Source organism: Mustelus asterias, chromosome 17, assembly GCF_964213995.1.
Source record: "Mustelus asterias chromosome 17, sMusAst1.hap1.1, whole genome shotgun sequence".
Taxonomy (NCBI): domain Eukaryota; kingdom Metazoa; phylum Chordata; class Chondrichthyes; order Carcharhiniformes; family Triakidae; genus Mustelus; species Mustelus asterias.
Window position 1 is genome coordinate 24,375,387 of NC_135817.1, and position 25,596 is coordinate 24,400,982.

General features: G+C 44.9%; 1 protein-coding gene across 2 annotated transcripts in view; it reads left to right on the forward strand.

Annotated features, from left to right (window-relative positions):
- The first annotated feature begins 11,376 nt into the window (after nt 1-11,376).
- LOC144506374 (pyruvate dehydrogenase E1 component subunit alpha, mitochondrial) overlaps nt 11,377-25,596 on the forward strand; it is a 33,449-nt gene continuing 19,229 nt past the window's right edge. The window contains exon 1 of one of the 2 annotated variants that reach the window (XM_078232399.1): nt 11,377-11,507. In XM_078232399.1, the coding sequence (XP_078088525.1) occupies nt 11,457-11,507 (51 nt within the window). In that variant the 5' untranslated portion in view covers nt 11,377-11,456. The remainder of the gene's footprint in view (nt 11,508-25,596) is intronic. The other variant, XM_078232398.1, reaches the window with a different exon arrangement.

The following is a 25,596-nucleotide window of genomic DNA, read 5'->3' on the forward strand; positions in this document are numbered from 1 at the left end:
GGGTTTTAGGAAGAGAGTCCCAGGACTTTGACTCAGTGACAGTGAAGGAATGGCGATGTAATTCCAAGTGAGGATGGTGTGTGCTGTGGTAAACTTGCAAGTGGTGGTATCACCATGTGCCTGCTGCCCTTGTCATTGCAAATGAGATGTTAACCAAGCAAGCTGCTTTGTCTGGACCTCTTGAATGTTGTTGGAGCAGAACTCATCCAGCCTCGTGGAAAGTATTTATTACACTCCTGATTTGTGTCTTATGGATATTGGACAGGATTTTGGCCAAGTGGTTAGCATGTGAGTTACTCACTGCAGGATCCTCTGACCCGCTCATGTATCCATAGTATTTGCTGACTGGTCCAGTAGACTTTCTGGTCAATCGTATCTCCCTGGATGTTGAGCGTAAGGGATTCAGCGATAATGGTATTGAATAGCAAACAGAGAGAGTTTAAACACTCTTTTATTGGAGATAATCATTATCTAGCATTTGTGTGCCATGAATGTTCCTTGCCACTTATTAGCTCAAACCTGATTATTGTCCAAGTCTCACTACATTTGGACACAGAATGATTTAGTGTTCTAGGAGCTATGAATGGCACTGAGCATTGTGTGATAATCAACAAATATCCTCACTTTTTACCTTAGGTTGGTTGGAAGATCATTGATGAAGCAGCTGAAGCTGGTTAGCCAAAGACACTTTGGGACAATTTTCCAAGTTCAGGTAAAGCCATCAGTTCTGCAATTCAGACAGATTTAATCTTCACAGAACTCTTGCATGAGCCTTGAGCTGATAGGTTCAGGCCCAACACCTATGTTTAAGCACTTTCTCAATGCAATATTAAGGAATTGCCACTCTTGGTGTTTAACCGAGGCCCTGGGGAATTTTACCATCTCGCCCGGCACGAGATTTGGAGTGGGCGAGGGGCGGGCGGACCATGGAAATGTCCATTGACCTCGGGCGGGACTTTCCAGTTTCAGAACAAGCAAGGCCAGAAGATCCCGCCACTCGCATTCCAGGTCAGATGAGAAGAAAAAAAATTCCAGGCGGTATTTAGGATCCCACCACTAGAAGAGGATATCTGAACATTTAATTCCTTTATTAGTTGTGGGACCTTCCTGCGTCCAAATTGGGTGTTGTGTTTCCCATGTTACAATAGTGACTAGGCTTCAAAGTAATTAATTGGAAACAAAGCGCTTCGGGAAGTCCTGAAGTCAGGAAAGGCACAACACAAATGCAATGTCCTTGTTTCTACCAACTGGCATGTTTTCCTGCTTTCACTTCTTGGTGTAATTTTGCCAACGTTGCAAATACAAATAAGACTGAATTAGTTAGAGCATAGAATATATGTACAGCAACAGGCCCCTTGGCCCACAATGTTGTGCCGAACATGACGCCAAATTAAACTGATCCCTTCTGCCTGCCCTTGGTCCATATCCCTCTATTCCTTGTATATTCATGTGCTTATCTAAAAGCCCCTTAAACCCCCTATTGTATCTGCCTGCCCCATCACCCCTGGCAACACGTTCCAGACACCTACCACTCTGTGTGAAAAACATGCCTCTCACATCTCCTTTGAACTCCCCCCCCCCACCCCCCCCCCCCCCCCGCTCATCTTAAGTGCATGTCCCCTAGTATTAGACATTTAGAAATTTTTGATATTTGAATTTCTGGATTGCTATCAGAAAAGAAAGAATATGCAATGTTATGGGGATGAGGCAGAGGAGCGGGATTAGGTCGAATGCTCTTTCAGCAAACCAGTGCAGACTTGATGGATCAAATGGCCTTCTTCTGCACTGTAAGGAAAAAGTAAAAGGTTCTGACTGTCAATCCTATCTATGCCTCTCATAATTTTATAGGCTTCTATCAGGTCTCCCCTCAGCCTCGGACATTCCAGAGAAAACAACCCTAGCTAATTTAGTTGTAGGAAAGGACCAATCAGAATGATAATGCTAATCTATGCGAATATATATATTTATACCTTTGTATTGACTAACAAACTGGATTTCAAAGGTCTATGCTTAGATCTCTGCAACATCTCCTTCAAATTCTGTTGATAGCTGCTGTAACTAAATTTAAAGCTGTATTCATGGTATTATATACTTTCCAATTGTTTCAACAACAGTGTAAACATGCAAACCCATGTCGCTTTCATTAAACCGCTCCCACATTCCAAAGGACAGCTTAGCTCTTTGAGTCCCTCTGCTGGCACTGCTACCGAGCATTGTACATTGTACATTGGCATGGTATATTGGGGAGACCATGCAGACGCTACGATAATGGATGAATGAACACCGCTCGACAATCACCAGGCAGGAGTGTTCTCTTCCTGTTGGGGAGCACTTCAGCCTGGTGGTTCATGGGCATTCAGCCTCTGATCTTCGGGTAAGCGTTCTCCAAGGCGGCCTTCACGACACACGACAACGCAGAGTCGCTGAGCAGAAACTGATAGCCAAGTTCCGCACACATGAGGACGGCCTCAACCGGGATCTTGGGTTCATGTCACACTATCTGTAACCCCCACGACTTACCTGGGCTTGCAAAATCTCACTTACTGTCCTGTCTGGAGACAATACACATCTCTTTAACCTGTGCTTAACCCTCTCTCCACTCACATTGTCTGTACCTTTAAGACTTGATTACCTGTAAAGACTCGCATTCCAACCATCATCTTGTAAATTGAGTTTGTGTCTTTATATGCCCTGTTTGTGAACAGAACTCCCTCTCACCTGATGAAGGAGCAGCGTTCCGAAAGCTTGTGGCTTGTGCTGCCAAATAAAACCTGTTAGACTTTAACCTGGTGTTGTGAGACTTCTTACACTGCTCGAATGTACACTGTAGCACATCATGGCGAGCAGCCTAATGGGAACGCATGAAAGGCTACGCTTGTTACCAGTGAACAGGAGCAGTTGCACATGTCCTCTCAGCACCCACTCTATCTGCCAGTGCATCTGCAGTTTCTCCCACCGCTAATCTTATTATTATGCATCCATTATCTATAATCTGCTTGTCACCCCTGCCCGAGCCCTCACTGCCTGTCTGGAGCTCTTACAGGCCCTCACCTGAATCGCAGAATCACCATAACGTTACAGTGCAGAAGAAGACCATTTGATCCATCAAGTCTGCACTGGTTCACTGAAAGAGCATTCGACCTAATCCCACTCCTCTGCCTTATTCCCGTAACATTGCACATTCTTTCTTTTCTGATAGCAATCCAGAATATTCAAATATCAGAAGTTTTTATGGCACGGAAGGAGATTATTTGGCCCATTGTGTCTGCACCAGCTCTCCAAACGAGCATTATGACTTAGTACATTCTCCTGCCTTTTCTCCGCACCCTTGTACATTGTTTCTATTTAAGTATTCATCTAATGTTCTCTTGAATGCCTCGATTGGACTTGCCTCCATTTCCAGGCAGAGAATTCCAGACTTGAACCTCTCGCTGTGTGAAAAAGTTTTTTCTCACATCATATTTGCTTCTTTTGCAAATTATTTTAAATTTGTGCCCTCTCGTTCTGAATCCTTTTATGAGCAAGAACTGTTTCTCCCTATCTACTCTATCCAACCCATTCATGATTTTGGAATCTCTATCTAATCTCCTCTTAGCCTTCTTCTCTCCAAGGAGAACAGTCCCAACCTCTCCAATCTATCTTCATAACTGAAGTTTCTTATCCCTGGAACCATCCTTGTAAACCCCTTCTGCACTCACTCCAATGCTTTCACATTCTTCCTATATTGTGGTGTCCAGCTGAGGTCTAACTAGTGTCTTGTATAAGTTCAGCATAACATCCTTGCTTTTGTACTCTATGCCCCTATTAATAAAGCCCAGAATATTATATTCTTTATTAGCTGCTCTCTCCACCTGTCTTGCCACCTTCAATGATATATGCACATATATATGCAGGTCTCTCTGCTCCTGCACTCCATTTAGAATTTTACCTCTTATTTTATATTTTCTCTCCATGCTCTTCCTACCAAAATGCATCACCTCTGCATTAAACATGGTCGTAAAGTGGGGCTTAAAGCGATTAGCACGATTGGTGCCTGTTTTCGCGACTGGCGCCATTTAACGACAATAAGCTTTCTGGCGCAGTCAGTCTCTCACCAGAAATGGGCGAGAGGCAGGTCAATTTATTGAAATTTATTTAAATAAGAATTTCAATGTCATTAGTGAGCCCGGAACTCAATCGTCCGGGCTCGCCTGCCTTTATGACCTCGCCTGGAAAGATTCTTGCCTGCGAGGAATAGTCATGCTCCCCATGAACGGGGAGCAGTTGACTTGGCCTCACTGGTGGAACTGGAGGCCATTGAGGCTCCCCAGGGAGGCTGAGGCCAAGGGGGTGTGCCCCTTGGACAGTGCCACCCTGGCACTTGGCCAATGCCAGTCTGGCATTTGGGCAATGTCCACTGGGCACCTGGACAATGCCCACTGGGCAGTGCCAGGGGAAGGGCCAATGGGGAGGCAGTGGGGGAGGGTCAGTGGGGGTGGGGCTACTCTGCAGCAATCGGTGGGGGGCGGGCAACGGGACCGTGATCGGTGGGTAGGGCAGCGGGTCCACGATCGGTTTCGGCTGTGGGCCCCCGCGATTGCAGGGGGGGGGGGGGGGCTGCTTCAGGCTGCCTGCAATAGAGGGGCCTGACAGCTCTCTTTGTCTGTCAGACACCTGCTACTGCTAATGCGCGTGTGCAGCACCAGAGGCCTGCACATGCACACTACCACCTCTGCAGGCTTTCAGGTGCGTTAAGCCCCGCCCACAGGCTTCTGCAGTGAGCAACAGGCTCGGTCAGAAGTTTGCAGCCAGAGTGAGAATGGGGTCCTAAAAAATGGAACTGAAACTCTCCCAGTTTCACGCCCGCCCGGCACTTAGACTAAAAATGGTAAAATACCGGCCTCAGTGTCTGTGGAGGAACACTTGGACAAGAGTGACTATAATGTTTAGCCTCGAAACAGAGAAGAACAAAGAGTCATCTTTAGAGGAATGTGTAATTTTAAGAGGATTAATTTCAATGGTATGAGGTGGGATCCAGCCAGGGTAAAATAAAACAAAAGATAAACTGGATCAACCACAACAGAACAATGAGAATCTTTAAAGGGGAGATGCTTCAGGTACAAGTTGATATGAGTGAAAGATCGAGGAATCAAAGCCAGGGCTCCTTGAATGATGAGGGAAGTAGAGAACATGAGAAAACAAAAACATCGTGTGATATCTATCAGGTGATATCTATCAGGTGAATTCTATCAGGTGAATTCTTGAAGTGAGAACTAGGTCAAATACAATATGTTCAGAGAGGAAATGAAGAGGAAAATAAGACTAGCAAAAAGAGACTATGAAAATAGTTAACATAAAAGGGAACCCAAAAATCCCTACCAGCATGTAAGTAGTAAGTGGATATAAGAGATGCAGTGGGTCGTATATGCGACCCTGGGGTTTGTATGCGCTTGGAGGTACAGGGAAATGGTAGAATACTGAAAGGATACTTTGTATTGTTTACTAAGGAAGAGGTTGCCAATAAACTATTAGCAGAAGTGAAGATGGTAATGGATGTGGTGAAAATTGAGAGGAAGGCAGTGTTGAAAATGCTGGCTACACTTCAGGTATGTAAGTCACCTGATCATCTGGTTTTGCATCCTAGATTGCTGAAGGAATTGGAGGTGGAGTTATCGGAAAAGTTTGCCTTAGTATTTCAATCTTCCCTGGATACAGGAGAGGTCACAGTAAGAAGTCTCACAACACCAGGTTAAAGTCCAACACGTTTATTTGGTAGCAAATACCATATTTGCTACCAAATAAACCTGTTGGACTTTAAACTGGTGTTGTGAGACTTCTTACTGTGTTCACCCCAGTCCAACGCCGACATCTCCACATCATGGCTACAGGAGAGGTGCCAGAAATTTGACAGATGTGACACCCTTATTCAAGAAAATGTGTAAAGATAGTCTGAGCCCAGATTACATTCTCTGTAATGTTTAGGGATGGGCAATAAATACTAAATGAAATGCTGGCCTAATTGGCAGTGATACCCACGTCCTGTGAATATTTTTAAATCTGTTGCCTATGGTTACCGATAAGTTAAGCATTTAAGGCATGGATTCATTTCCTATTAATAGAAGCCTTCCACAGGGCCAAGTGAATCCTGTTGATGCCCCTAGGTTCCCTTGTGCCTGAGAAAATCTAGCAACTCCCACAAAGTCCAGAAGACTCTTTCCTGATGTTGGAATTTTGACCTCAAAGCAGAGGGGCAGGAGCAGGGAATCCCCAGGAGATCTGTCACCCAAACCGAATGCCCCAACTCCTTGGAATATATTCTCTGCAGGGACCCTCACACAATGCCCACCACAGGGAGGACTTTTTGCTGGCCACCTACAAGATGTGAATGTCCCTGGTCACCTTGGCTACTGAGCCTAGGAGGTGCCAATAGGTCCTTGTTCTACCAGTTGGAGATTGTTATGGATTGTAAACTAATGCATTTCTGCGCAGTGTGTCACATGATTATGTGGTGACACCATATGAGGCACTTGGGAGATTTTCCCTCTCTTCCATCCTGGACTATAAGCAAGCAACACTTATATAATAACGTTGCACTAACCGGTTTAGTAACCTACCATGTGGCAACCTTTTCATTCTTTTATCCTTGCTGTATAGGAAGTTGACCACTTTCCTATACAACAGAAATGGACTGTGATTTTGTGACACCTCTCAAACTGGGATCTGGAGGAGGGGACTGAGTGTAGGGTAACAAAGTTTGCTGACGACACAAAGGTAAGTGGGAAAGTGAATTGCGTGGAGGAAGCGGAAGGTCTGCAGAGAGATTTGGACAGGCTGAGTGAGTGGGCGAGGATCTGGCAGATGGAGTATAACGTTGGCAAATGCGAGGTTATTCACTTTGGAAGAAATAATAGCAAATTGGATTATTTAAATGGAAAAAAATTACAACATGCTACTGTGCAAAGGGACCTGGGGGTCCTTGTGCATGAGTCGCAAAAACTCAGTCTGCAAGTACAGCAGGTGATCAAGAAGGCAAATGAGATGTTGGCATTTATCGCGAGGGGGACAGAATATAAAAGCAGAGAAGTCTTGCTGCATCTGTACAAGGCATTGGTGAGGCCGCAGCCGGAAGACTGTGTGCAGTTTTGGTCCCCTTAGTTGCGAAAGGATATATTGGCTTTGGAGGAAGTGCAGAGAAGGTTCACCAGGTTGATACCGGAGATGAGGGGTGTAGATTATGAGGAGAGATTGAGCAGATTAGGTTTGTACTCGTTGGAGTTTAGAAGGCTGACGGGTGATCTTATAGAGGCATATAAGATAATGAAGGGGCTGGATAGGGTAGAAGTGGAGAGATTCTTTCCACTTAGAAAGGAAGCCAGAACTAGAGGGCACAGCCTCAAAATAAAGGGGGGTCAGTTTAGGACAGAGTTGAACATAAGAACATAAGAACGTAAGAAATAGGAGCAGGAGTAGGCCATCTAGCCCCTCGAGCCTGCCCCGCCATTCAATAAGATCATGGCTGATCTGAAGTGGATCAGTTCCACTTACCCACCTGATCCCTATAACCCCTAATTCCCTTACCGATCAGGAATCCATCTATCCGTGATTTAAACATATTCAACGAGGTAGCCTCCACCACTTCAGTGGGCAGAGAATTCCAGAGATTCACCACCCTCTGAGAGAAGAAGTTCCTCCTCAACTCTGTCCTAAACTGACCCCACTTTATTTTGAGGCTGTGCCCTCTATTTCCATCTTCCTTTCTAAGTGGAAAGAATCTCTCCACCTCTACCCTATCCAGCCCCTTCATTATCTTATAGGTCTCCATAAGATCCCCCCTCAGCCTTCTAAATTCCAACGAGTACAAACCCAATCTGCTCAGTCTCTCCTCATAATCAACACCCCTCATCTCTGGTATCAACCTGGTGAACCTTCACTGCACTCCCTCCAAGGCCAATATATCCTTCCGCAAGTTGAGGAGGAACTTCTTCTCTCAGAGGGTGGTGAATCTCTGGAATTCTCTGCCCACTGAAGTGGTGGAGGCTACCTCGTTGAATATGTTTAAGTCACGGATAGATGGATTTTTGATCGGTTGGGGAATTAAGGGTTATGGGGAGCAGGCGGGTAAGTGGAACTGATTCACTTCAGATCAGCCATGATCTTATTGAATGGCGGGGCAGGCTCGAGGGGCTAGATGGCCTACTCCTGCTCCTATTTCTTATGTTCTTATGTTCTTATCATGTAACAGTCATGCAAAGAATCAATGCCTGCAGCCTGGTGACATTTTCCCCCATGAAATATGAATCTCCTGTTTTCACACATTCCTCATCCAGCTCAGAATCCCCACAGTGCAGAGGGAGGCCATTCCGTCCATCAAGATTGCACCGACTCTCCAACAGAGCATCTTACCCATATCCTATCCCAATATCCCCACATATCTACCCCGCTAATTCCCCTAACCTACACATCTTGGGACACTAAGGGACAATTTAGCATGGCCAATCTGCCTAACCTGCACATATTTGGACTATTGGCTAATTTTGACTTAACGTCAGATAGCAGTGTTGTAATACTGGGGACAATGCACATGAGTTGTCAACTTTGAATTGTGGACAGTTTTGTTTATCGAGATTTCAGTTTTTTGAGGAGATTGATGATCACCTTTTGTTAGCTTTTCAGGTAAATAAAAACAAATGGAACAGCACACAGCAATGGCAGTTTCAAATGACAACAATACTCATTAACAGGCCCTCCATTCTGGAGGATATATGGATTCTTCAGAATTGCAAAGCCTTTGGATAAATGTAACTGACCAGGTACCTTATAGACCAAGTTTTTGGTCACCTGGATTATCACTTTTTATGGCTCTGTATCAAATTTTGCTTTATGAAGCCACTGTGAAGAATTTTGGGGAGTTTTACTAACTCGACATTACATAAAATCAAGTTGTTGGTATAATGTGGTTACATCACAGAAATGACAAAACCTTGGCAAAGACTCTTTATTCAAGTAAGAAAAATAGTGCTAATTATTTTATAAAGCATGTCACCCTTGGACATTAGCATCTCTGAACTGTTTGCTGCAGTTGACTCCCACATCCACGAACAGTAAGGAACGATTGGTTCACGACTGTGTCTGTCATTCCAGCTGTCTTAGAGACAAGATGGCTGAAGGTGGGATTGACAGGACCTAATTATTAAAATAGAAAACAATTAAAAATATATATTAATGTCAGGTGGAATAGGTATTGGAAACACTGGATTTTCTATATAGTAACTTTTTTCTTAAAAAGATAGACTGGCAGCAAAATTGAAAAGTTTAATGCAAAATACTTTGCAATTGCAATTGGGTGGATGTAGCTGTTACAAGGGGGCATAACTATAAGGTTCGTGGTGGAAGATATAGGAGGGATGTACGAGGTAGGATCTTTACTCAGAGAGTGGTTGGGGTGTGGAATGGACTGCCTGCTGTGATAGTGGAGTCGGACACTTTAGGAACTTTCAAGCGGTTATTGGACAGGCACATGGAGCACACCAGGATGATAGGGAGTGGGATAGCTTGATCTTGGTTTCGGAAAAAGGTTCAGCACAACATCGTGGGCTGAAGGGCCTGTACTGTTCTATTGTTTTTCCTTTGGAGGAGTACATGTGTCTTTATATCATACAGATTTTAAGCATGCATGTTTTGTTTAATGTCATCTTGCATGTGTTTGAAGACTGTTGGAATATTTCCCTTTTGGAGAATTCCTTACAAAGCACTAAACATCTTTGAAAACTCTCCTTTAGTTTCACTAGAAATAACAACCGCGTTAAATTTGCCCCACAATGTGATGTCTGAGATCTGGTTCTCACTTTGGTGTTGTTGTCAGTCAGTCACTCTGCTATTCTGCAGCAGCTGTTGGTCGGCCACCCACCTCTCACTCATTTCAGTGTGACTGTTGGTTGGTTGGCCACCTGTCTCCGGAAAAGTTGTCACCTTTCCCCCCCCACCCCACCCCTTGCCATGCCCCCCCTGGAGCAGTTTCAATCATAGAATTCCTACAGTGCAGAAGGAGGCCATTCAGCCCATTGAGGCTGCACCGACAAAAATCCCACCCCAGTCCTGTGCCTGTAACCCCACATATTTACCCTGTTAATTCCCCTGACACTATAGGTCAACTTAGCATGGCCAATCAACCTAACTCACACATGTTTGGGCTGTGGGAGGAAACCAGTAAGAGTTTTAACAACACCAAGTTAAAGTCCAACAGGTTTATTTGGTAGCAAACACCATTAGCTTTCGGAGCGCTGCCCCTTCATCAGATGGAGTGGAAATGTGCTCTCAAACAGTGCACAGAGACACAAAAATCAAGTTACAGAATACTGATTAGAATGCGAATCCCTACAACCAGCCAGGTCTTAAAGATACAGACAATGTGGGTGGAGGGAGCATTAAGCACAGGTTAAAGAGATGTGTATTGTCTCCAGACAGGACAGCCAGTGAGATTCTGCAAGTCCAGGAGGCAAGCTGTGGGGTTACTGATAATGTGACATAAATCCAACATCCTGGTTTAGGCCGTCCTCATGTGTGCGGAACTTGGCTATCAGTTTCTGCTCAGCGACTCTGCGCTGTCGTGTGTCGTGAAGGCCGCCTTGGAGAACGCTTACCTGAAGATCAGAGGTAAGCGTTCTTCAGGTAAGCGTTCTCCAAGGCGGCCTTCACGACACACGACAGCGCAGAGTCGCTGAGCAGAAACTGATAGCCAAGTTCCGCACACATGAGGACGGCTTAAACCGGGATGTTGGATTTATGTCACATTATCAGTAACCCCCACAGCTTGCCTCCTGGACTTGTGGGCTGTCCTGTCTGGAGACAATACACATCTCTTTAACCTGTGCTTAATGCTCTCTCCACTCACATTGTCTGTATCTTTAAGACCTGGCTGGCTGTAGGGATTCGCATTCTAATCAGTATTCTGCAACTTGATTTTTGTGTCTCTGTGCCCTGGTTGAGAGCACATTTCCACTCCATCTGATGAAGGAGCAGCGCTCCGAAAGCTAATGGTGTTTGCTACCAAATAAACCTGTTGGACTTTAACCTGGTGTTGTTAAAACTCTTACTGTGTTTACCCCAGTCCAACGCCGGCATCTCCACATCATGACTACATCGACGGAGGAAACCACGCAGACATGGGGAGAACATGCAAACTCCACACAGTCACCCAAGGCCGGAATCGAACCTGGGTCCCTGGCGCTGAGAGGCAGCAGTGCTAACCACTGTGCCACCATGCCGCCCCCTCACTCCAGAGCAGTTGTCGATTGGCCACCCGCCTCTCCCTCACTCTGGATCAGTTGTCGTTAGCCACCCTCCTAATCCCCACTCCAGTGTAGTTGATGGTTGGTCACCTGCCTCCCCCTCACTCCAGAGCGGTTGTCAGTTGGCCACCCTCCTCCCCTTCACTCCGAGGCGGTTGTTGGTCGGCCAGTCATTCGGTTCCAGTGGGAATGACCAAGATGCTGCGGCTTCTAGGCAGCCTGATCCGGGGAGGGAGCGGCGTGAGTACCGGGGCTCAGGAGCGGGTACCGGGGGGGGGGGGGAGCAGGGCCCAGGTACCGGCTCAGGTAGGGTCCGTCGTGACCTTGCCGGGCCCAGGCCTCCCGAGCTGGCGGGAAGCAGAGGCTCGGAGCCGCTTGGTGCGGGGCCCGGGGCGGAGGCCGAGCATCAACATCAAGGTCACCGGGACTGGGAGGGGGTCAGTCTGCCCCGGGGCCCGGGAAATGTCCCTGTTCCGTCCGCCCCGGGGCCCGGGAAATGTCCCTGTTCCGCCCCGTTAGCCTCTCCAGTTCTGCTTTCTCTCCCTCCCGGGTGATGAATCCAGAGTTTTGGGGGGAATTTGGCCACAAAGAGCAAAACCGGCTTCTATGAGAAAATCCTGCAGTAAATCCGAGTGAAGAGTGGTTACTGTCGATGCACAAACATTTCCTCAGCTTCAGCAGTGATCACATTGCGGTGATTTGTTTCTTGAAGAGACTGACAGACATGCGGCCCGTTTCCAGTCATTTTCAGAAAGCAGCTGATCAGCTTCAAACTGCTCCCGGTCTGGGTGACTGTCTGTGCAGAACATGCACGTTCTCCCCGTGTCTGCGTGGGTTTCCTCCCGGTGCTTCTGTTTTCTCCCACAGTCCAAAGATGTGCAGGTTAGGTGCATTGGCCGCGCTAAATTGCCCCTTAGTGTCCCGGGATGTGTAGTTAGAGGGATTAGCGGGGTAAATGTGTGGGGTTATGGGGATAGTGCCCAGGTGGGATTGTTGTCGGTGCAGACTCGATGGGCCGAAGGGCCTCCTTCTGCAGTGTAGAGTTTCTATGATTTCTATGCTCCAGTCTCCCCCAACACTTTCTAGATCATGCTACCCAAAGGTTTTGTTGCCTTAAGTACCCGAGGCAGGAAATATAGCGGAAGTAAATTCCTCATCAACAAAGCTCCTCATTCGTAACTTTATATTCAGTGAGACTCCTAACATTGCCACTCTTCATTCCTGATATAAACTTATAAACCATTTAGCTTCATTTCTAACTGTCAATGCAGAACATTCAGAAAAATGAACTCGTATTTTCTTCTGTTCATTCCTGCTGGCAACCCTTTTGAAACCTTTTGTATTGTCTCCTCTAATGTGTAGAGCTGGAACTCCTGGTATACCATGCAATTATAGTTGTGAGTCTTAACATGTACACTATATTATGTTGCTCTCTCTAGGAGGAGGGAGGATTTGTTAATACCTGGCTAGTCCATAATTTTGTCGAACAGTATGGTGGTAACAGCGGACGTAATGAGACAGGAATAATTAATGATCTCACAGTTCGGGATCCTCTCGGAAGGAGCGATTATAATATGGTTGAATTTAATTTAAAATACAGGTGGAGGGTGAGAAGGTAAAATCCAATACCAGTGTCTTGCTTAAGCAAAGGCGACTACAATGGAATGACGGAGGTGTTGACTAAGGTAGACTGGGAACAAAATCCTTTATGGTGGGACAATTGAGGAACAGTGGAGGACTTTCAGAGTGATTTTTCACAGTGCTCAGCAAAAGTATAACCCAGTGATAAAGAAGGACTGTAAAAAAAGGGATAATCAGCCATGGATATCTAAGGAAATACAGGAGGGTATCAAATTGAAAGAAAATGTATACAAAGTGGCAAAGATTGGTGGGAACCTAGAGGATTGGAGAATCTTTAAAGGTCACAGCCATGAAAAAAACTATAAAGAAAAGTAAGATTGGGAGTAAACTAGCTCAGAATATAAAAACAGATAGCAAATACAGAAACAGATAGTTTCTACAAATGTATAAAAAGAAGTGGCTAAGGTAAACATTGGTCCTTTAGAGGATGAGAAAGGGGATTTAATAATGGGAAATGAGGAATGGCTGTCGGTTTTCACAGTGGAAGATATAAATAGCTTGCCAAAAATTGATGACAAGGCTATGGCAGGTGAGGACCAAGAAATGATCATTATCACTAAAGAAGCAGTGTTAGGTAAGCTAATGGGGCTAAAGGTAGACATGTCTACTGGCCCTGAAGGAATGCATCCAAGAGTAATAAATGCAATGGCGGGGGAAATAGCAAATGCACTTGTGGTAATTTATCAAAATTCGCTGGACTCTGGGGTGGGTCCTGCAGATTCGAAGACAGCAAATGTGCCGCCACTGTTTAAAAAAGGAACTAGACAAAAGGCGGATAACTTCTATAGCTATAGGCCTATAGCTTAACTTCTGTAGTGGGGAAAATGCTTGAATCCATCATCAAAGAAGAAATAGTGAGACATCTGGATAGAAATTGTCCCATTGTGAAGACACAGCATGGGTTCATGAAAGGCAGGTCATGTTTAACTAATTCAGTGGAATTCTTTGGGGACATTACAAGTGCGGTGGACAACGGGGAACAGTGGATGTGTATCTGGATTTCCCGAATGCATTCGACAAGGTGCCGCATCAAAGGCTGCTGCATAAGATAAAGGTGCACGGCATTATGGATAATGTATTGGCATCGATAGAGGATTGGTTAACTAACAGAAAGCAAAGAGTGGGGATAAATGGGTGTTTTTCTGGTTGGCGATAAGTGACTAGTGGTGCGCCTCAGGGATCGGTGCTGAGACCGCAATTGTTTACAATTTACATAGATGATTTTGGGGTTGGGGACCAAGTATACTGTGTCAAAGTTCGCAGATGACACTAAGATGAGTTGTAGAGCAAAGTGTGCAGAGGACACTGAACATCTGTAAAGGGATATAGATAGTTTGTGAGTGGGCAAGGGTCTGTCCGATGGAATACATTATTCCTATAAAACTCATCTCCACCTCCGTGGCCTGGGCCTCGGCTGCTCCTTTTGTGACTGCATCCTTAACTTCCTAAGCCACAGACCACAATCAGTAAGGATAGGCAACAACACCTCCACGATCATCACCGGTGCCCCACAAGGCTCTGTTCTCAATCCCCTATGATACACCTTATACACTTATGATTGTGTGGCCAAATTCCCCTCCAACTTGATTTTCAGGTTTGCTGACGACACCACCAGAGTGGGTCAGATGTCCAACAATGATGAGACAGAGTACAAGAATCTGGTGAACTGGTGCGACAACAATAATCTCTCCCTTCATGTCAACAAAACAAAGGAGACTGTCATCGACTTCAGGAAGCGTAGAATAGAGCATTTCCCTGTCTACATCAACGGGGGCGAAGTAGAAAGGGTAGAAAGCTTCAAGTTTTTAGGTGTCCAGATCACCAACAATCTGTCCTGGTCCCCCCATGCTGACACTGGTTAAGAAAGCCCACCAACGCCTACTTTCTCAGAAGACTAAGGAAATTTGTCATGTCAGCTACGACTCTCACCAGCTTTTACAGATGCACCATAGAAAACATTCTTTCTGGTTGTATCACAGCTTGGTATGGCTCCTGCTCTGCCCAACACTGCAAGAAACTACAAAAGGTCGTGAATGTAGCCCAATCCATCACGCAAACCAGCCTCCCATCCATTGACTCTGTCTACAGTTCCTGCTGTCTCGACAAAGCAGCCAGCATAATTAAGGACCCCACGCACCCCGGACATTCTCTCTTCCACCTTCTTCCGTTGGGAAAAAGATACAAAAGTCTGAGGTCACGTACCAACCGACTCAAGAACAGCTTCTTCCCTGCTGCTGTCAGACTTTTGAATGGACCTACCTTGCATTAAGTTGATCTTTCTTGACACCCAGCTATGACTGTAACAGTACATTCTGCACTCTCTCGTTTCTCTCTCTATGAACGGTATGCTCTGTCTCTATAGCGCGCAGGAAACAATACTTTTCACTGTATGCTAATACATGTGACAATAATAAATCAAAAACAATGTTGGTAAATGGGAGGTCACTCATTTCGGTAGAAAGAACAGTACAATGGACTATTATTTAAACGGTAAAAACTGCAGCATGCTGCTATGCAGAAGGACCTGGGTGTCCTCGTGCATGAATCACAAGTTGGTTTGCAGGTGCAGCAGGTAATTAAGAAGGCAAACGGAATTTTGTCCTTCATTGCTAGAGGGAATGGAGTTTAAAAACAGGGAGGTTATGTTGCAGCTATATAAGGTGCTGGTGAGGCCACACCTGAAGTACTGTGTACAGTTTTGGTCTCACTTGAGAAAGGATATACAGAGGAGGTGATACAGAGGAGATTAATTAGGTTAATTCTGGAATTGAGAGGGTTGGCTTATGAGGAGAGACTGAGTAGACTGGGGCTATACTCATTGGAATTTAGAAGAATGAGGGGGGATATTATAGAAACATGTAAAATTATGAAGGGAATAGATAAGATAGAAGCAGAGACATTATTTCCACCGGTGGGTGAAGCCAGAACTAGAGGGCATAACCTCAAAATAAGGGAGAGCAGATTTAGGACTGAGTTGGGGAGGAACTTCTTCACCCAAAGGATTGTGAATTTGTGGAATTCCGTGCCCAATTAAGCAGTTGAGGCTACCTCTTTGTTTTTAAGCCAAAGATAGATTTTTGAACAGTAAAGGAATCAAGGGTTATGGTGAGCAGGCGGGTAAGTGGAGCTGAGTCGATGAAAAGATCAGCCATGAATCTTATTGAATGGCGGAGCAGGCTCGAGAGGCCGAATGACCTATTCCTGCCCCTAGTTCTTATGTTCTTACAGAAGAGTAAGTACTCCAGGTTGGCCGCTTATGTAAGGTACCATATTAGCCTGGATGAGGATAGAGAAAATGGTTTGGACTTTGGAAGAAGGCCATTGATGAGTTTTTCCAACCCAACTTTTTAATGGCTATTCCTGGACTCGTGGAAATGCAAGTAATATGTGAGCAAGGATTAGCTAATGGACAGAAAACGAGGGATAAATGGGGTCAATTTTGGGTTGGTGGGCTGTAGCTAGTGGACTACTGCATACATCAGTGCTCAATTCTCAGCTAGTTACTAGTTACAATCTATATCAGTGACTCAGATAAAGGGGTTGAGTGTGATATATCTAAGTTTGCTGGTGATGCAGAGTTAGGTGGAAATTATGTAAGATGCAAAGCAGCTGCAAAATAATCTGTTTTTCTCTCCTATAAATGCTCCAGACCGGCTGTGTTTTTCCAGCATACCCTGTTCTTGTTTCAGATTCCAGTATTTGCAGTGTTTTGTGTATATTGGTGTAAAAGAATCTAGACTGGTTTAGAATATGGAACTTGCTAACACGTAGAGTAATTGAGGTAAATCTCAGATGTATTTTTTGATTTGATTTTATTATTGTCACATGTATTAGTATACAGTGAAAAGTATTGTTTCTTGCACGCCACACATATAAAGCATACCGTTTATAGAGAAGGAAAGGAGAAGATGCAGAACGTCGTGTTACAGTCATGGCTAGGCCATAGAGAAAGATCAACTTAATATAAGGTACGTCTGGTGGCAGCAAGGAAGAAACTGTTTAAGACTGAGTTAGTGGGTTGGAGTGACCTCAGGATTTTTGTATCTTTTGTCCAACGGAAGAAGTTGGAAGAGAGTATGTCTGGGGTGCATGGGGTCCTTGATTATGCTGGCTGCTTTTCCGAGGCAGCTGGAAGTATAGACGGAGTCAATGGATGGGAAGCTGGTTTGCGTGATGGACTGGGCTTTGTTCATGGCCCTCTGTAGTTTCTCGTGGTCTTGGACAGAGCAGGAGCCACACCAAGCTGTGATACAACCAGAAAGAATGCTTTCTATGGTGCATCTGTAAAAGTTGGTGAGAATCGTAGTGGACATGCCAAATTTCCTTGGCCTCCTGAGAAACTAGAGGTGTTGATGGGCTTTCTTAACTATAGCGTTGGTGTGGAGGGACCAGGACAGTTGTTGGTGATCTGGACAACTAGAAACTCCTAACCATTTCCACTTCATCCCCGTTGATGTAGACAGGGGCCTGTCCTCCGCTGTGCTTCGTGAAGTCAATGACTGTCTCCTTCATTTTACTGGTACTGAGCGAGAGATTATTGTTGTCACACCAGTTCCCCAGATTCTTTATCTCTTTTCTGTACTCTGTCTCATCATCGTTTGGAATCCGACCCACATTGATGGTGTAAGATGTATTTGAGGTGAAGCTAGATAAACACAAGGGAGAAGGAAAGAAAAGGCTATATTGATGAGGTTTGATTGAGAAAGGGTGAGAGCAGGATCGTGTGGACCTGTTGCACAGCCTGGCCCGTTTCTGTTCTGTAAATACTCTGCAATACATGTAAATTTGTCAAAATGATGCTGTGAGTGAAATGTTTAAAGCAGATTGAAATTGTAGCACTGTTTGAAAAGACAAGTGAGCAAAATATTGGGTGATTACTTTTCTTGTATATCTTCCCCTTTAATGCCTTTTGTCGGTTTTGATTAATCAAATCCCTTGTAAGTGTTAAACTCTGCAAAGCATTACTGCTGTCTTCAGTGGGGATTATAACTGTGGGTAATTACTTTGTCCTGAAGTTCTGAATATATTCCGTATGGCTTATTTTCTGGCTGTATATTTTTTGAAATTTCTACATTAGGTATATAGTCCCAATGAGAGAGACCCTTTATTTCATACTCTGTCCAATTCTCTGCAATTACCTCTGTGTAAAGTCTTGTCTCTAGGTTTGTCACTTTGTCAATTGATAAATTAACATTTTTCACCACCCTTTGAATCTTAAAGAGTTCTCAAGGCAGAAACATTCAGAATGTTTTTATACTTTATGCAGAAGTAACTCCTGACTCGATGCTGGTGCCCTGCCTGTTTGTTATGCTTATTATGTGCTAAATATTGCTTAACTAAACCTTGGCATAAATTTATCAGTACTCTTTATTTATGTTCTCGGCACCTCAAAACAAGATACCCAAAATGTTGCTGTTTCGAATAGCTTTTCTGCCAACACGCGTACTTTCCAGAATTAATTCAAGCTCATCAGCATTGTTCCATTGAGGGTACGCTCTCATTCCTTACTGCTCCATCCAAAATGTATTGCCTCTCAGTTCTCTGCATTAAGTCACATTGAGCATCTGGTAAACCTGCCTTTATCTTCCTGAAGTCATTCACAGTTCTGACTGTTGGCCACTGCTTGATTTTGCCTGGCATCAGTGAATTTTGAGATTGTACTCCCATGTTTAAACCCAAATTGGGGAATGCAAGTTCTGATGCAGGACATAAAATTCAGCGCACAAAACACATAATTGATGTCAGATCACAATTGGAGGCATTAGATATTTAATAGAATGAGTCAGTAAAGCCCACGGTTAAAATGCATCAAAACATTCAGAACACAGATTTGGAGAGAGAAACAGTTGACGTTTTGAGTCCGTATGACTATTCAGAATGTGAAGAAGCGTCGTCTAGATTAGAAACATTGGCCACGATTCTCCCATTGCGACCTGCAACTCGCGGTGGGAGGCGCACATCTGTGGCCGTGAAAAGGGATTTGCGCGTGCACCAGGAATGCACGTGCATCTCCCAGAGTCGGCGAACAGTTGTCGGCCAGACCACACTGGAAACCGGCGGGAAGGCAGTAAGTCATTTAAATCTTTTCTGCATGTAAACTCGAAAGAGTGCAGAAAAGATTTACTAGGATGCTACCGGGACTTGATGGTTTGAGTTATAAGGAGAGGCTAGATAGACTGGGACTTTCTTCTCTGGAGCGTAGAAAGCTGAGGGGTGATCTTACATGCCTGCCATGAGGGGTGGTCCCTCATGGCAGGCTGATGCAAAAGGTTAAATCTCACGAGATAAAAGGTGAGCTAGCTGGATGGGTGGAGAACTGGCTTAGCCATAGAAGACAGAGGGTAGCAGTGGAGGGGTCTTTTTCTGGTTGGAGGTCTGTGACTAGTGGTGTTCACAGTAAGAAGTTTAACAACACCAGGTTAAAGTCCAACAGGTTTATTTGGTAGCAAAAGCCACACAAGCTTTCGGAGCTGCAAGCCCCTTCTTCAGGTGAGTGGGAATTCTGTTCACAAACAGAGCATATAAAGACACAGACTTAATTTACATGAATAATGGTTGGAATGCGAAAACTTACAACTAATCAAGTCTTTAAGAAACAAAACAATGTGAGTGGAGAGAGCTCTCCACATCTTTGATGCTCTCTCCACTCACATTGTTTTGTTTCTTAAAGACTTGATTAGTTGTAAGTATTCGCATTCCAACCATTATTCATGTAAATTAAGTCTGTGTCTTTATCTGCTGTTTGTGATATATATAAATGATTTGGAGGAAGATGTAGATGGTGTGATCAGTAAGTTTGCGGACGACACAAAGATTGCTGGAGTTGCGGATAGTGATGAACTATCCGTCGTGGTCCATTTTGGTAGGACAAATGGGATGAAGGAGTACAATATAAAGGGAAAGACTCTTAGTACGGTAGAGGATCAGAAGGACCTTGGGGTCCGGGTCCATAGGACTCTGAAATCGGCCCCGCAGGTGGAGGAGGTGGTTAAGAAGGCGTATGGTGTGCTGGCCTTTATCAATCGAGGGATTGAGTTTAGGAGTCCGGGGATAATGATGCAGTTATATAAGACCCTCGTCAGACCCCACTTGGAGTACTGTGCTCAGTTCTGGTCGCTTCACTATAGGAAGGATGTGGAAAAGATTGAAAGGGTGCAGAGGAGATTTACAAGGATGTTGCCTGGATTGAGTGGCATGCCATATGAGGATAGGCTGAGGGAGCTCGGTCTTTTCTTCTTGGAGAGACAAAGGATGAGAGGAGACCTAATAGAGGTGTATAAGATGTTGAGAGGCATAGATTGGGTGGACTCTCAGAGGCTTTTTCCCAGGGTGGAAATGTCTGCTACGAGAGGACACAGGTTTAAGGTGCTGGGGGGTAGGTACAGGGGAGATGTTAGGGGTAAGTTTTTCACACAGAGGGTGGTGGACGAGTGGAATCGGCTGCCGTCAGGGGTGGTGGAGGCGAACTCAATAGGGTCTTTTAAGAGACTCCTGGATGAGTACATGGAGCTTAATAGGATGGAGGGTTATAGGTAGGTCTAGAAGATAGGGATGTGTTCCGCACAACTTGTGGGCCGAAGGGCCTGTTTGTGCTGTAGTTTTTCTATGTTTCTATGTTTCTTTGAACATTGTCAGAGAATACAGCAGGATATAGATAGGCTGGAACATTGGATGGAGAAATGGCAGATGGAATTTAATCCAGACAAATGCGAAGTGATGCATTTTGGTAGATCTAATGTAAGGGGGAGCTATACAATAAATGGCAGAACCATTAGGAGTATAGACACACAGAGGGACCTGGGTGTACAAGCCCACAGATCCTTAAAGGTGGCAGCACAGGTGGAGAGGGTGGTACAGAAGGCATATGGCATGCTTGTCTTTATTGGACGGGGCATAGAATATGAAAGTTGGCATATGATGTTGCAGATGTATAGAACGATGGTTAGGCCACATTTGGAATACTGCGTCCAGTTCTGGTCGCCACACTGCCAGAAGGACGTAGAGGCTTTGGAGAGAGTACAGAGAAGGTTTACCAGGATGTTGCCTGGTATGGAGGGTCTTAGCTATGAGGAGAGATTGGGTAAACTGGGGTTGTTCTCCCTGGAAAGATGGAGGATAAGGGGCGACCTAATAGAGGTGTATAAAATTATGAAGGGCATAGATAGAGTGAACAGTGGGAAGCTTTTTCCCAGGTCGGAGGTGACGGACATAAGGGGTCAGGGGTTCAAGGTGAGGGGGGCAAGGTTCAACACAGATGTCAGGGGGATGTATTTTGCACAGAGGGTGGTGGGGGTTTGGAATGCACTGCCAAGCAAGGTGATTGAGGCGGACACGCTGGGATCGTTTAAGACTTATCTAGATAATCACACGAACAGACTGGGAATAGAGGGATACAAAAGAATGGTCTAGTTGGGCACATCAGCGGCACAGGCTTGGAGGGCCGAAGGGCCTGTTCCTGTGCGGTATTGTTCTTTGTCCTTACAGAACTCTATAAAATAATGAGGGGCATAGATCAGCTAGATAGTCCATATTTTTTCCCAATGGTGGGGGAGTCTAAAACTAGAGGGCATAGGTTTAAGGTGAGAGGGGAGAGATACAAGTGTGTCCAGAGGGGCAATTGTTTCACACACAGGGTGGTGAGTGTCTGGAACAAGCTGCCAGAGGTAGTAGTAGAGGCGGGTACAATTTTGTCCTTTAAAAAGCATTTAGTCAGTTACATGGGTAAGATGGGTATAGAGGGATATGGGCCAAATGCAGGCAATTGGGATTAGCTTCGGGGTTTAAAAAAAAGGGTGGCATGGACAAGTTGGGCTGAAGGGCCTGTTTCCATGCTGTAACTCTTTATGACTCTCTGACTATTTTAAATATGCATATTTGTTAATTATTGGGTTCTTTCAGGTCCCGATTGAATCTCCCACCCCACCAGGTACTTTATTCTGGCGGGATTCAGACTAGCTCCCCATGTTCGGGGAACTAGTGAGAGACCCCACCAGAATGAAGGGGGGGGGGCAATTGGGGGCCCATCAATGGGTCGGGCAGCAGGGGGTGGTGCCCCCTGGGCATGGGCACTCTGGCAGTGCCAGCCTGTGCCCACTGGCACTGCCCAAGGAGCAAAGTGCCCATGCGCGGGGAGTATCTTGGCACTGCCCAGCAAGCATCGCACAGTGCCAAGGGGGCGGGGACTACTGTGGGCAGAGCCTAGGTGTGATCGGTGGGGGTGGGAGGTCCCGCTGCCACTCTGCATTGGGATCGGTCTGGGATGGAGGGAGGACAGTAATGGAGGGGGGGGGCGGGTGGGGGGAGTTGAGTGGGGCGCCTGCGTCCTGATGGGTCTGACCCCGGGAAGGAAGCGGCGGGACGAGGGGGGTGGGGGGATCGCCACTGCTGGGGGATGGGGCCCGGGCATCAGGGCATTCCGGGTTGGGGGTGTTCAGGGCTGGCCCAGGAATTGCTGTGGGGGCTGTGATCGGGCCGTGAGGAGGGCTGGAGGAGCAGCACTGTGGGGGTTCCCGGGCTGGCCAGCAAACGGGAGGTTGACAGTTTGGGGCCACTGCGCATGTGCAGAGCTCCAGAACTGTCAAACTCTGGCGCAGATAGACCCTGCCCTCCTGGGTTTTTAATGATATTCACGACTGGAACCTCTTCAGGGCACAGAGTGCAGAGATTCAGTTGAGAAGCTGAACTGTCAGAAGAGTCGGGATTTAAAACAGTTTTCCTGCCAATTCAGCACTTTTGGGAGAATCGCCCCCATTAATTCTGTATCTCTCACCACAGATGCTGTCAGACCTGCGTTTTTCCAGCATTTTATGTTTTTATTTCAACCAAATGCATTTGTTGTGTCAAAAGCTCATTTGGGCCTGAGTCATTTCCTGTCCCTGCAGATTGTCATGTTGAGTTAACCAAGCCCCACCAGTCCTGCTGTCCCCCTCCTAAATTAAATGTACTATGTGGTGTACGGGATGGAGGGATGGAGATTGCAGCATTATTGTGGAAGGTGCCTGGCAATCCAAGTTAAATTTAGCACAAGGCGCACAATCATGGGCCAAGTAAATGGAATTAACTGTCCCTTTTGGCAAGTCTCTGTGGAAATGCAATGTGTTAGAGCTCCCAGTCCTCTGAAAGCTGTTATATTGAGATTTGGCTTTCAGTTTTCTTAAAAAGTGGCTTTTCCTTGTAATATTTTTCCACGATTTTGTTATTCAGAGTTTTCATAATGATTGAGCTATATCTTCACATTGCTTTATATCCACGGTTAGAATCACAGATAAGTCACCCTTTAACAGGAATAGGATTATCGTTGAAATTATTTTCTGCTTATCTCCGTGTTCTGTCATTGTGTTAAAATTCAGTTGTAGAAAAGAACCTGAAACTAGTCCTCTCCATCTTTTGAAATGGCTCATTATAGACTATGTTGTAGAACTGTTGGAGCGTAACGTGTGTGCTGTGTTGCTTTGCCATATATCTGGTTCCTGCCCATCTCTAAATGCTTGCGTAGCATTGATTTTCAGAAAATACAGCAGTGGCAGAAACCCCTCCTTCCCAAATCAGTATGAATAGGATTGGTGGAGGGAACAGGCTGGGACTTTCATGTGTGGCTCAAATCTGACTTCACATCATGATTATAAACTACTTTTCTGATGTTATTATGATCTATGATAATGCCTGACTTCCTTGATTGGAATCCTCCCCTACAATGCAATTCCAATTCCAGCAGAGTAATATACAGTTGGCAGTGTTTCTAGTTCTAGAACAAAGACTCTGATGGTAGTGTTTTAAATGCATATATAAAAAGAGTTCAGTGTTTTTTTGTTTTAAATGCAAAAGGGAGCAATGGTCCTCCTGCTCATTGCTCCTCCAAAGGAAAATTCATTTATTTTTTTAAAAATTCTGGAAATTTTACTAGTTTCGGATTGTTGAACGGCCTGAGCCTATCATCTTAACAATGGGACCAGTTCTAGACTAGGCTGATAACGGTCAATGTTTTCCGTCATCTTGCTGTCAGGGTAGAGAGTGATGCTTGAACGAAAATAGCTATTCCTTTCTGTAATTAATGTTAAAATCTGATTGTCAGAGATCTCACAGATCAAAGCAAAGGGCTGCCACAGTTTTGTTAGTCCAGAAGAAATTGGACTCTTTCCTACTTCTCATTCTGAGGATTTCATCCTCCCACTGCCCATCTCATGGATGCAAAAATGGTTCATTTGGACAGGAAAGCGTCACGCAGTCAGTGGGTGATCTTCTCCGATATAGGTGGAGACGGAGCTTTAATCTGTTTCTGAAATCTGGTGTACCTGTACATGGAGGGCTGGATAGTGACACAGGGAAGAGTAAGAAATTGATAAGATGCTGTCTTCTGCATCACTGCCGTCGTCCACCTTGAACATGGATATCTAACAACAAGATCAAGTTTTGACAGCTGTGGTTTGTACACAGGACTGCGGCTGTGGTACATTGTGTTTGTAGAATGCTAAGCATGTGGTGGCTTATCATATATACATATATAGTTCGGTGTTTGAGTGTGACCTTGGATCACTTGAGGCCTGCATGATTTTCAAGGCTGGATTGCTGGTAATGAAGCCCAGTATTCTTATCAGTAAAGGTTAATTGTGGCTATTTAAATAACACTTAAACAATAATGCTTCTACATACTTCATTTGAATTTGAGTTTTTCGAGTCAGCAGCTGACTTTTTGACTGTGCCGCCAGTCAGTCAAAGAGTGAGTGAGAGGGAACCTTGAATGCATGTATGTAAAGATTTTCAAAACTGATTTAAATTTTAGAAAAAGTCTTACTTTATAAGTCTTACTTTATAAGAGCAGCGAAATTCTAATACATTTGCAGTGCACTCATCATTTAATATAGGCTGCCATAGAACTCTGCAGACAAAATATAAATGACAAATTGAACATGGAGGTAAATCACATAGAACTGATTCTGGAAAATGTTCCACAGCAGGAACCCACCTTTGAGTTAATTAACTTCTGGGCCTAAAATCTTTTCAAGATATAACATTCAAGTTATATAAAATTGTCACACCAGAACTCAAGTGATTTCTGTGCTGTCATGGCTTAATTAAATAAATGTTTGAGGTTGTACCTGGCCATAACCTTACATATGGTAGTAGCATAAGACATGGTACTTAATTTTAACTCGCCAGCTATTTTTCCAGTGGATTCTCGAGCCTTGTTACTGTTGTTTGAAGTTTTGTTGGAGTTGTTCAAGGATAATCATTTCTATTTTGCCGTTTCCGAAACCAATTAAGTCAGAGGTGTGCCTTTATTGAATGGAAATCGTGTATGTATGCAAGCTGTACATCCCTCCCATTCTTCAACCTTAACCACATGTCCTTTGTGTTTCTTCATCCCCCTGGCTGCGTGGCTTTTGTCAGAATTCTGCACTGTTCCTTCCTTGCAATGGGAGCTGCAACCTTCAACAGTTTGAATGAGAAAGCTCATTCACTATGGCTCTCTGGGTAGAGTGAGCAGAGTCTTTCATTTGCACTGCTGAGGTTGTATGCCTGCGATTTTCTCATTTTCTGTTGATGGAATCTGCACTCAAACATCACAGATACTGAGACAATGGGCTAGAGGAGCTGAGCATTGAAAATGGAAGTCATGATGTGGAGATGTCGGCGTTGGACTGGGGTAAACACAATAAGAAGTCTAACAACACCAGGTTAAAGTCCAATT